General features: G+C 35.9%; 2 protein-coding genes across 3 annotated transcripts; one reads left to right on the forward strand and one right to left on the reverse strand.

The window, feature by feature from the left end:
• The first annotated feature begins 872 nt into the window (after nucleotides 1-872).
• rplp2a (ribosomal protein, large P2a) lies at nucleotides 873-2,853 on the forward strand. Its single transcript, XM_004547569.4, has 5 exons — nucleotides 873-1,009; nucleotides 2,127-2,250; nucleotides 2,320-2,368; nucleotides 2,460-2,555; nucleotides 2,724-2,853. Exons 2-5 carry the CDS (start codon nucleotides 2,128-2,130, stop codon nucleotides 2,798-2,800), a joined length of 345 nt encoding a protein of 114 aa, XP_004547626.1. The 5' UTR covers nucleotides 873-1,009; nucleotide 2,127; the 3' UTR covers nucleotides 2,801-2,853.
• Nucleotides 2,854-4,798: 1,945 nt separating this feature from the next.
• LOC101466960 (uncharacterized) lies at nucleotides 4,799-8,942 on the reverse strand. Of its 2 annotated transcripts, XM_004547571.3 has the most exons (6): nucleotides 8,635-8,942; nucleotides 7,487-8,083; nucleotides 7,251-7,361; nucleotides 6,942-7,003; nucleotides 5,710-5,970; nucleotides 4,799-5,448 (listed from the first exon to the last, which is right to left on the reverse strand). In XM_004547571.3, the coding sequence occupies exons 2-6, from the start codon at nucleotides 8,073-8,075 to the stop codon at nucleotides 5,410-5,412; spliced, it is 1,062 nt and encodes a 353-aa protein (XP_004547628.1). In that variant the 5' UTR covers nucleotides 8,076-8,083; nucleotides 8,635-8,942; the 3' UTR covers nucleotides 4,799-5,409. The 2 variants fall into 2 exon arrangements, with proteins under 2 accessions (XP_004547628.1, XP_004547627.1); XM_004547570.3 differs by having other exon boundaries at nucleotides 7,487-8,942.
• Nucleotides 8,943-10,346: the final 1,404 nt, after the last annotated feature.

A 10,346-nucleotide genomic window follows, 5' to 3' on the forward strand; every position in this document is an offset into this window, starting at 1 on the left:
TAATATGTTAATATATTTTAAAGTTGGAACATTGAAACATGCAGTGCAAATGCTTTGAAGAGTGCTGTAAAGCTGATTTAAAGGACTAATTTTTTAAGTGCCAATTCCTGTTTAATTCTCAATTTCCTTTACTCCTTAACATTTAGATGCATTTTATTAGATATCATGTTACATTTTTATTTATATATATTTAGAATTGATTTATATTTACTTATAAATATTAAATGTAGATATATGACTTAATTGTTACAAGCCAGTTAATTTACTATCCAATCTGTACATGGAAAGTGAATAATAATAACAACAATAGAATGTTTTTAGTGTATTTTTATGAAAGGTGTCATTCTGCTACAAAAATTTTCCACTAAATCATGTTATATATATATATATATATATATATATATATATATATATATATATATATATATATATATATATAAACTTATAATGGAGCGAATACAAATGTAACTTAATTGTTCGACTTCTTCACCAAAAATCAATAATAACATGGTTTCTTACTTGTAAAGTTACATTTATAGGTGTAAAATTTGGCAAATTATAAGAGTAAAGTTATAATAGCAACGACCCAGTGCACAAAAACGATTTTCTGTGTGCTGTTTTCCTGGAGATAAGCCACCTAAGTTGTTTGCACAATGGAAAATAATTTCACCAATATTTTCAACAATAAAAAGAAATTATTCTCAGTTGGGCACTTCCAGAATAAATGTACAGTGGTCTTTAGATCCGAAACTGCAGTTTAGACCAGCGTGTATTTAATATTGAAATTATAATAATTGCTACCGATTTATTTGGTCAGTGAGACGCTCGACTTCATTCTGTACCACATTACCCACAATCCAAGTCCAACAATGATTCTGACGTATACATCTGTCATCAAGCAGACCAATGAAATCGACGCACTCTATCTCATACAACCTCCGGTACCGCCTCTCTTCCTCTTCCGGATTTTCTAGCGTGACCGACGTTTCGTGTCTATTTAGACTTAAAAGTAAGTCCAACTATCCGTCACATTATAGATGTTAGTTTGTATCTCCTTATGATTTTTTAAGGTGACCCGTGTTTGATGGTTGATTTTATTCGGCTACAAATGTGTCGTTGTTGCCTAAATTACTGTCAATAATGGAGGACTGCTACAGACAAACACTGGGCGCCATGCTGCCTCTGTCGGTCCCAACTGATGTATCCAGCTTACATGGTTCACACCAGCATAGAGGCTGTTACACCATGTGTTCTTGGCACTGAATACAAAGTCGAACAGCGACCTGCATATTTAGTATGGTGATTTTTGTCCGTGTGTAATGTTTAGTATTTTTATTTGTAAAACATCAGCTACACTACAGCTGAACTGCTAAACCTGGGTTCTCCGAACATATTTAAAGACTCAAAGTATAATCTTAAAAACACTAAAGAATCAAAATATTCTTATAGAACTACTAGTAGTTATACACTTCAGTTTTTTGCTTTATGAAAGTACTCATCGTTGTCCTTAAATAAATTCACCGAGGGTGCGTGCAGGCCCCCTAGTGGCAAACCTGGAGTATTTCTGAGTGTCAGACTACTCGATAAAAATACAATTTAGAAATCACCTTTTCCTGCTTTAAAAAAGAAAGGTGCTAATCTAACGTATTTTGGCCTTCCACTCAAAGGAATATTGCCAAGACTATGATTTATCATATTTTTAACCAGCTAGTACTGCACAAAATACACGTTTGCCATCATACGGGCAGCAAAAAAACGACATTTCTGTTGAGACATGTAGAAAAGACTTGCTTTAACTATATATGGACTATTCATGTTTGCATGCGTGGTCACCCACTACAGGCCTATTTTGAGAGAAAAGAAATACAGCTAAACTTACACTTTCTGAAATTGTTACCTGTTTATCTTCTAGTAATATAATTAGCAGCATCAATGCTCATTATACTCAAGTTCTCTAATCTCATGATTTCCCCCTTTTAATTACTTAATGTAAAAAAATCATCAGGCCATCAAGATTAACTGTAACACAAACCGGAATATTGAGATGCTTTTCGAAATGAAATTTTCCAATTTACATTCGTAACTTGGCACACAGATTCTTCACTTCTGTTTCGTTATCACTACAGAATGCGTTACGTGGCCGCTTACCTCCTGGCTGTTCTCGGTGGAAACGCCAATCCTTCTGCCAAGGACATCAAGTCCATCTTGGACAGCGTGGGAATTGAGGCCGATGATGAACGCTTAAATAAGGTTTGTTGCTAAAACATTGAGCCTTTTCCTCTGAAAATGTGCCGTGGCTGAGTTGTCTCTTCTCTGCAGGTCATTAGTGAGCTCAATGGTAAAGACATCAATGAAGTTGTGAACTCAGGTAAAGGCCCTTCTTTGAAAATAACTGCAGAGGTCAAGATGATATACACTGGAGCTGGCTAACAGTTGTGTATCACTTTTTTCTTCCACAGGCCTCTCTAAGTTAGCCTCCGTACCAGCAGGCGGTGCCGTGGCGGCACCTGCTGCAGCTGCCGCTGGTGGAGGTGCTGGGGCTGCGCCTGCTGCTGGTACGTATATATTTATATATCTGTCATTAAAGAAGAAAATTAAAGCTTCTGCAAGTTTGGATGATAAATTTGTACTAACGCTGAAAAAGTTTAGCTGTGTGGGATCTCAGCGCTGGTAACTACTCTCTGTACTTATCTTTTCATTAAACAACATCTTGTTGTTTGCAGTGGAAGAGAAAAAGGAAGAGAAGAAAGAAGAATCGGAAGAGTCCGACGAAGATATGGGTTTTGGTCTCTTTGATTAATCTGCCTTCTCTGTGTTTAAAAAGCAATAAAAATGTAAAAGGTTTACACAAAATCACCTTTTCTTACTGTCCTTTAATTGATATTTATTTTAAATAACCCTTACCTAATTGTGACTGGGCAAAAGTAATCATTCACAAAGATATTACAGTTTAAGTGTCTGGGGCTTGACGCTAAAGCTTTTGTCTCATGTTAAAAATAGACAAGACTAGGAAACCAGTCATCATTAGGCAAACCAGACCTTCCGTGTGGTCTGTCTGTCGTATTGTTGGTAAGATAATTGAAACCACATAATGGTATGAGCAGTGAGGGACAGTCCATGAACCAGACCAGACCAAAATAATAAAAAAACAAGATTGAAACTGGTGTGTTTAAGGTTTAGGAAACACATAAATGACCTGTAACAACAATTCAGTCACAAGGAGAAAAAAAAAAACAGTATAGAAATTTGTAAAACGGGTCTTTTGGAACATGGAAAAAAATACCAATAAAGTGTTGATAGTATAAATTGTATAATTATCAATGCAGCCATACAGACACAATGATTCTTAATTTTTAAAATTACTGCAAGACTCATGAGAACAGGATCAACGGGAAGGGGGGAAGAAGTCAATCAGTAGATTGGTAATGTGCTTCAAACAACAGCTAGCATAATGTTCAGTGCTCTCAATAGTTATTTCTCATGGTAAAGACGTTTGATTGCCCAACAAGTTGAATAGTAATGCAGCTGGCATGGATGGACACCTTAGTGACCTGTCATTGATTACCTGTGTGGTTTCCCTGTCACAAGCCAAAACCCTGCAAGGGCATAAATTAGAAGTGAGTCATTAGTCACATCACAATATATCTTTTGCAATTGACAGCATAAATAGTCACTCAGCTGTGACCTGGATTTTTCCACTACCTGCCATCTTCCACAAACTGCTTTTGCCTTACATAAGATACCCGAATTAAGGTCAACGAAGTAAGCAACTTAATCTCTTAATGCTGCCTTTGAAATGACTAACTACGGTACTCAAAGAATTAACGCTGATGTGTGGGCTTACTTTGCTTCAAGTTTCACTAAATCAGATCTCAGTGGTTCATGTCATACACAACACTCATAACTGTGTTGTGTTCATCATGCAGTTCCATTTGTCTTTTTCTCGTTTTTTTTGTAGAGCACAGCACAAAATCACACGTGTTCATTATTTTTAGTAGGATACTGAGGCAGTCATAGTACTTCATAATAATTATATTGACTGTTGATTTCCATTTAATATTTGCTTATTCCAAATATATTAAAGTCTATCAAATGTATACAGATTCTTTATACACTTTGAATTGTCAATGTAAAGCTTTTTTTATTTATTGCAAAGCTGATGAAAACATACTTTATTTATAATTGCAGTAGTTTTAACAAGTCTGTTTTATTGTCAGGGTTGTACAGCTTTTAAAATATGTTGTTATATGTTAGTTGTAAAACACAAAGGTGTGGCTGACCCAAGGTCTTTTTATTGCTTCAGCTTGCATTCATCTGTTAGAACAGAGTTTCTAAGTTTTTGTCAACCTGCAGCTGCATACATTGTATGGACAAAAGTAGCGAGCCACTTGCACATTATACCTACACGAGCAACTCCCGTTACAGTACTATGCTGGAATTCGGTGAGCTCTTATTTCCACAGAAGTTTGGAAAGGTCTACCACATGGCTAGGAGCCTGATTTTATATAGCCGTGGCAATGGGATTGAAAACACCTGAATTCAAAGGTTAAGAGGTGTGGCCCATGTATGTCAGAAGCTGATGGCTTTATTTCTTGAAGCCTGTTTCCTAACAGGTATAAACAGAGATCTCTAGCCTCTCCTAAACAGGTTTGAGCAGGTATGTAATAGCCTAAGGCTGATGTTTGATTTGTTCTATTAGCTTCATTTTTCTGTTTCTCAGGTGGTGGAAGGATAATGAATTTTTTTTAATACTCTTCACAATAATTATTTTTCCAACAAATTAAGGGAGATGCAAGTCTTAATTTTTGCTGTTTTTATTGTCAAGTTGATCTTAAATTAAGCCAGCCTTTAGATATACATCAATTCTCAATGGAAAAAAATATAAACATCTTTTTAGTATTTAATATGAATGCCAGCATTCATGAAAAACAAACATCAGTCACATTTTAGAATACCAAAATATTCAAGAACCTTGCACCAAGTTGTTTAGCTTATACATAAAAAATTGCACTGATCTTTCACATTTTTACAAATTCATATACACAACTCAACCTAGCAAAGTGTCACAGTTTTTTAGTTTTGTGAAACCAGCTGTGTTTGTTAGTAGTTTACTTATATCTCAGTTGAACCTTAATGTGAAAGACAACACTCATGCACTCAAACAACATCCAAACAGTTTTCTCAGCAGTCGTTCTGTTGCGAATTTATAGTTTAACACGCACTCAAAAACAATATTAAGAAAACATAACATAGATTACAGCATGTGTCTCTTTGCAGGCTTAAAGCATTTCTTAGCTAGCCCCTTTGTAAAAAGGAACTCAGGTGTGCAATGCATCCTTAACCACATCTACAGTGCTAAGAGGGGTTGTCAAAATTTAATGTGCAGCTATGTTTCTGCTTGGCTGCTTCTCAGTCATCACTGTCAGACCATGGATGATCTGTGCATGCCTGTAAGAGAACATAAGAGTTTAAATAAAACAAACTTTTTCAATGTCATTTTTAAAAATAAACAATATCGTACGCTATATTTAGCATCTTTTTTAGGGATATACATTCAAATATTGAAGCAAGGGAACATTTGCATTCCCATTTTAATCAATAATTAACTGATAACATCGTTTCATTATTATGAGAACAACACATGAAAGCTGTTTCTTTCTAATGTTTACTCTCTTTGCTTTATCCCTCTCCATTTCATCTGATCCTTACCTGTCTGTATTCAAATCGGTCCTGTAGATAACGGTTTCCCAGACCAGTAATGTGGCCTACATTCTGTTTGGAGAGTCCGGCTATCCTGGCCGTGAAGTCGAGTGTGAAAGCCAGTTTGACCAGCTCAGGTGCTGTTGGTAAGACAGTTGGAGGTTTTTGGGTCGATGAACCTTCTTTCTCAACATATGCATCAGCAAGCTTTTGGAAGGAAGAGTATGTCATCTGCTGAAAGAAGTAGCTCAGGGTGGGGTTATCTTTCATCTGTAAGACATAAGGAGAAGAGGAGGTCTGTTAATACAATCTGCTTTTGATTTACTAAAATAAACGTGAAGTCAACAGCTACTGAACAGTTATACAAAATGGGATAAAAAGCTAATTACAATTTAATAGAGTGCAAGGCTATCTTATCAGGAAGCCTAAATAATCATTAGCTGTAGCTGAGAGAACAGAAAGCTTTTAGTCTGATTCATGATGGGTCCAACTAATGATCATTTACATTATTGATTAGCAACCCATTTATTTTCTCTTTGTACTGATTGTTTGGTCTATAAAATGTCAGAAAATTAAAAATGCTCATAGCTCAAATGTGGATAATATCTCTAAAGGCCATATTTACATGTGCAAATGTTTTTGAAATATACCAAAAACAATTTATGATCCAATAATACAAAGAAAAGCAGCAAATCCTCAGACTTATGAAGCTGTCGTCATGAAATCTTTAGTATTTATGCCTGATCACATTTCTAAATAGTTTGTATTGCCAAATGCAGCCATACTTATTTAATGTGTGAACCTGTTGTATGAAAAAAACAAAAAACTAACTGTAGTTTCAAAACATGCTGACATGCTGCTAAGTAGAACTTTGCATATTTAACTTTACACCTCTTCCTGTTCTCATGTAGGCCTCGTTTACTACTATTCTTATTGTAAAAACAGAAAACATGCAGGAGTAAATGCCCATGACAAATTCACAAAAACCCATTAAGTATTGCAGACAAACACAGGAACTTGAACATGAATTTGTGAAGGAGTTTGTACTTTTTCACTGGAGTTGGTAATGGTTATCTTTATAATAATTTGAGATTTATTAGTTAGCTTTTGTTTTCTGTTAAAACACATTTTATCTGTGTAATTAAAAACAATTTAAATTCAAGGCATTATATACAGGCCGACTATTTCACATAAAGTATTTCAATATTTGTAATTTTCCAAGACTGACAGTTAATACCAACCTTGACATCTATGGCATCACCCTGTTCCTTCATCAGAGCAATGATCCTGTTAATTACTTCCTCTGAGACCAAACAGAAAGATGAAGTGTAATTAATGCTCTGAGCAGTTCACAACATTGTTCACACCACAGTCTGCTACATGTAACAATGTGGGTTTAAGTGTATGGTATAGTTACATTTTTAGCACAAACCTTCCATTTGGTTTAGGAGTTGTTTTACTTTTCTTTCATCAAATTTGTTGCCAATACTGAAGTATTTTCAGACTGACATGTACATGACTTAAATTTAGAGAACTAAACAGTTTCTTACCATCTGAAAGTGGTGCAACCTCTTCTTTTTCTTTGACCTCATGGACAATTTTTTCCAGTTCCTCTGACACCTTCTCATAATAAGAGTATGTTGGTGTTACACTGACAACAGCTGCAAAATGAAGATTTGGTTATTTTTAAATGTGTATTTTTTTGTATTCCAGTGATTTGGCTTACTATAAAAATGTAAAAAATAACATTGATTATTAACTAAGGTCAGTTCTCCCACAGACATACCTTCAACTCCAGTGATGTCAGCAGGTTTGTTTGGTTTTGTCAGAGATGGCTGCCTTTTTGAGAATCTTCTTCTTAGGGACTTTTTTCTTGTTGACTTCTTTGGTAAAGTGACTGGTGTAATGGGCAAGCAGTTAGTTACTGTCTCAGAGGACTTGGACTTGTCTGGTGGACTGTCCTGCTCATCGTCTTTATCCTCATTGTCCTTCCGGGTGAAAAAGCCAATTATATTTTTCCAAAATGAGGTTTTCTTGATCTTCTTTGATTTTTTTGTCGGTTTCTCTGGTTCTTCGGGACATTTCTCGGTTTGGTTTGGTACATGTTCGACCGGAGAGAACGTATCAATTTCTTTGCCATCCACATTCTCAAGTGAAGGGGCCAAGTGAAGGGAGGGGTCGCTGGAATGATGTCTTTGTCTTTTTGGCACTGTCACCCATTTTTCTTTCCTCCCAGCCACTTTAAGCCCATGAGTGCCATCATTTAGGCTGAGGCTACGTTTTACGTATACCTCCAGGAGACGGACTGTATCCTTGGGAGGCACGGAAATCAACTGGCTGTGTGGAGGCCTTTGTTTTTCTTTCTCTGTTTCCATATTGGACTCTGAAAGGTGAAACACAACACCACATATACAACACATCCTTAACACTTTTGAAGGATACGATTTCAATCCAAATGACCTGACAATGGATGGTATCATCTTCTTAATTGTAACAAACAAAACAAAACTGAACAATACTGAGAAAAATGTAAACATTTGTAACAATTTTAGACCTTCAAATTAATAAATGTAGCAAGAAAGTAGTCGGCACAATAATCATTAATTTCAACTAAGATGGCAAATATTTTTTTTAGTCTGTTGTTAAATTGGAATAAATAATAGTAGGTAGCTCCATATAACCCGTATGGAGATATTTAACTTCCCTTATCTGAACAACAGCACAACCGAAAGCTAAACAGAAAAACAAATACGAATCTGGGACTTTCTGAAAACAGGTTGCTATTAAGTGTTCGTTAAATGTTTTACTTTAAACTACAAGCGGTAAAATTGTAGAGGCGGATTATACCATTAACAAGTTGGAGGAAGAAGAAAGACTGCAAAACAACAAGAAACGCATTAGTACCATTAGCAGTAGGCCAAAATGTAGACTCACCTTCACACACCGCAAATATCTTAAATCTGTGCAAGGATCTGTGCAAGTCTGGCTACCACCACTCACGGTTCTTTTTAAAAAGTTATATGCTCCAAAGTCCGGCTGCCTGCTCAAAAACCCTCCTCCTAACTCCTTCGCAGAGTGGGCGGGAAGCTGGGAAAACACCACCTGTCTTCCTGCTTGCATTCGTGTCCAAAGTAGACGTCAGACTCAACGCGTGTTTACAGTTTCACCCTCGCCCTCGGTTCTGCTGTAAAACAATATATCCACCGGGTGCTTTGGCCGATTTTTACAGGAAGACATTTTGCTTCCTTTCAGCGGCTGCATTTAGAGGAAGCAGTACAAAACACGACGTTTTTTAAAATGACGTAATCATAGTGATTGTTTTTGGTTATATTTAGGTCATTCAACCACTCTTGCGCGTGTTTTTCTTGATTTGTGATAATATGTGGCTGTCTCTTTATGTATTCTAATACAGATGTCTTGGAAAAGTAATCACGAAACTACTTGTATTATAATAATGATATTATTATTATGATTAGCAATAGTAGTAGTAGTAGAGTAATAACATTGTTCTCATTTATTTTCCATTATGTCTTTAGTCCTGTGGTGGGATTCGTTTCCAAGGAAACTACTTAACTAACAATCTTAACTGTACTGTTTACTTTCCACTCACTTTTTAAAGAATATATTACAAATGTTCCAGAATTTATTTTTTGTTGTTATAGTTTAAAACCGAGCACCTCTAACATTTCACTTGGATTGCACCATTTGCTTTAATTTACTTTCATTAAAACCTTTATTCCCAAAAACTGACTGGATGCTCTTGTGACAACATATGATAACACAGTTCCCAGGATTTTGTAATCACAACTTTTCCCTTGCAGTTTTCCAAGCATAGAGCACTGTTATGCATTGCGGTGAAGTATTTCCAGGAAGTGGTTGTGATCAGACAAACTATTTTTGTTTAATTGTAAAACATGCCTATCCCTTATTTATGTGCTTACTTATCAACAGTCTTTCTGTCTGCAGCTGACTCTTATCAGTAGTCTGTTATCTGGCTGATTTACTGGAAGTCCATAGAAGGTGCAACGTTAAGGCATGTTAGTGGCAGATACACAACAGGAGACAGTAGTTTAATAATCTTTCAGTGATTAATTGCCCCATAGATTCCTTCATTTGATCTTATAATAGAAGAAAAGGTTTCAAACCACATAATATATCAATTTAATTTGTGCAAGTTTTTGAGTTTCTCTATACTGAAGCATAGTCCATTCTGTGTCCTACAACAATCACATACCGGTATGGTGGTCTAGGTTATAGAGCTCAGTTTCTGTTGAAAGTAATTTAGAGAGTTGTTATTTAACTTTATGGTAATTTTGCAGGCTGCTGATAACCTTACTGAATTTTCTCTTTGTATAGGCGGCTAAAGATTAACAGAATCCCAAACTGGAGCCTCTCATGCCGGTAAGCTACATCATGTTTTATGAGCCTTTAGTTCATCAGTGTGTTATTACATAATCTGAACAACAGGAAACAAATTCACACAAAAGTTATGGATACCATTGTGGTACATAGAGTCACCATGTGCATGAATGTCATGGCAATTTTGCAGGTTGTTCTTTGTCCAGGGTGGAATGATTGATACATTTATACAGTTTGTAGTACCAAAGTGAAGCCACTGGGTGTCCCTCTTAAAACATGTTCTGGAG

The sequence above is a fragment of the Maylandia zebra genome, linkage group LG5 (assembly GCF_041146795.1).
Source record: "Maylandia zebra isolate NMK-2024a linkage group LG5, Mzebra_GT3a, whole genome shotgun sequence".
NCBI classification, from domain to species: domain Eukaryota; kingdom Metazoa; phylum Chordata; class Actinopteri; order Cichliformes; family Cichlidae; genus Maylandia; species Maylandia zebra.

Bases quoted from the DNA above. Each gene is read 5' to 3' on its own strand.
- rplp2a (XM_004547569.4), top strand. From the start codon at position 2,128: ATGCGTTACGTGGCCGCTTACCTCCTGGCTGTTCTCGGTGGAAACGCC. The intron at 2,251-2,319 runs GTTTGTTGCTAA...TCTTCTCTGCAG, and splicing joins ATGATGAACGCTTAAATAAG to GTCATTAGTGAGCTCAATGG. The intron at 2,369-2,459 runs GTAAAGGCCCTT...TTTCTTCCACAG, and splicing joins CAATGAAGTTGTGAACTCAG to GCCTCTCTAAGTTAGCCTCC.
- LOC101466960 (XM_004547570.3), bottom strand. From the start codon at position 8,237: ATGTTTACATTTTTCTCAGTATTGTTCAGTTTTGTTTTGTTTGTTACA. The intron at 7,362-7,486 runs GTATGTCTGTGG...TTCATTTTGCAG, and splicing joins TGACATCACTGGAGTTGAAG to CTGTTGTCAGTGTAACACCA. The intron at 7,004-7,250 runs GTAAGAAACTGT...GTTTGGTCTCAG, and splicing joins GGTTGCACCACTTTCAGATG to AGGAAGTAATTAACAGGATC.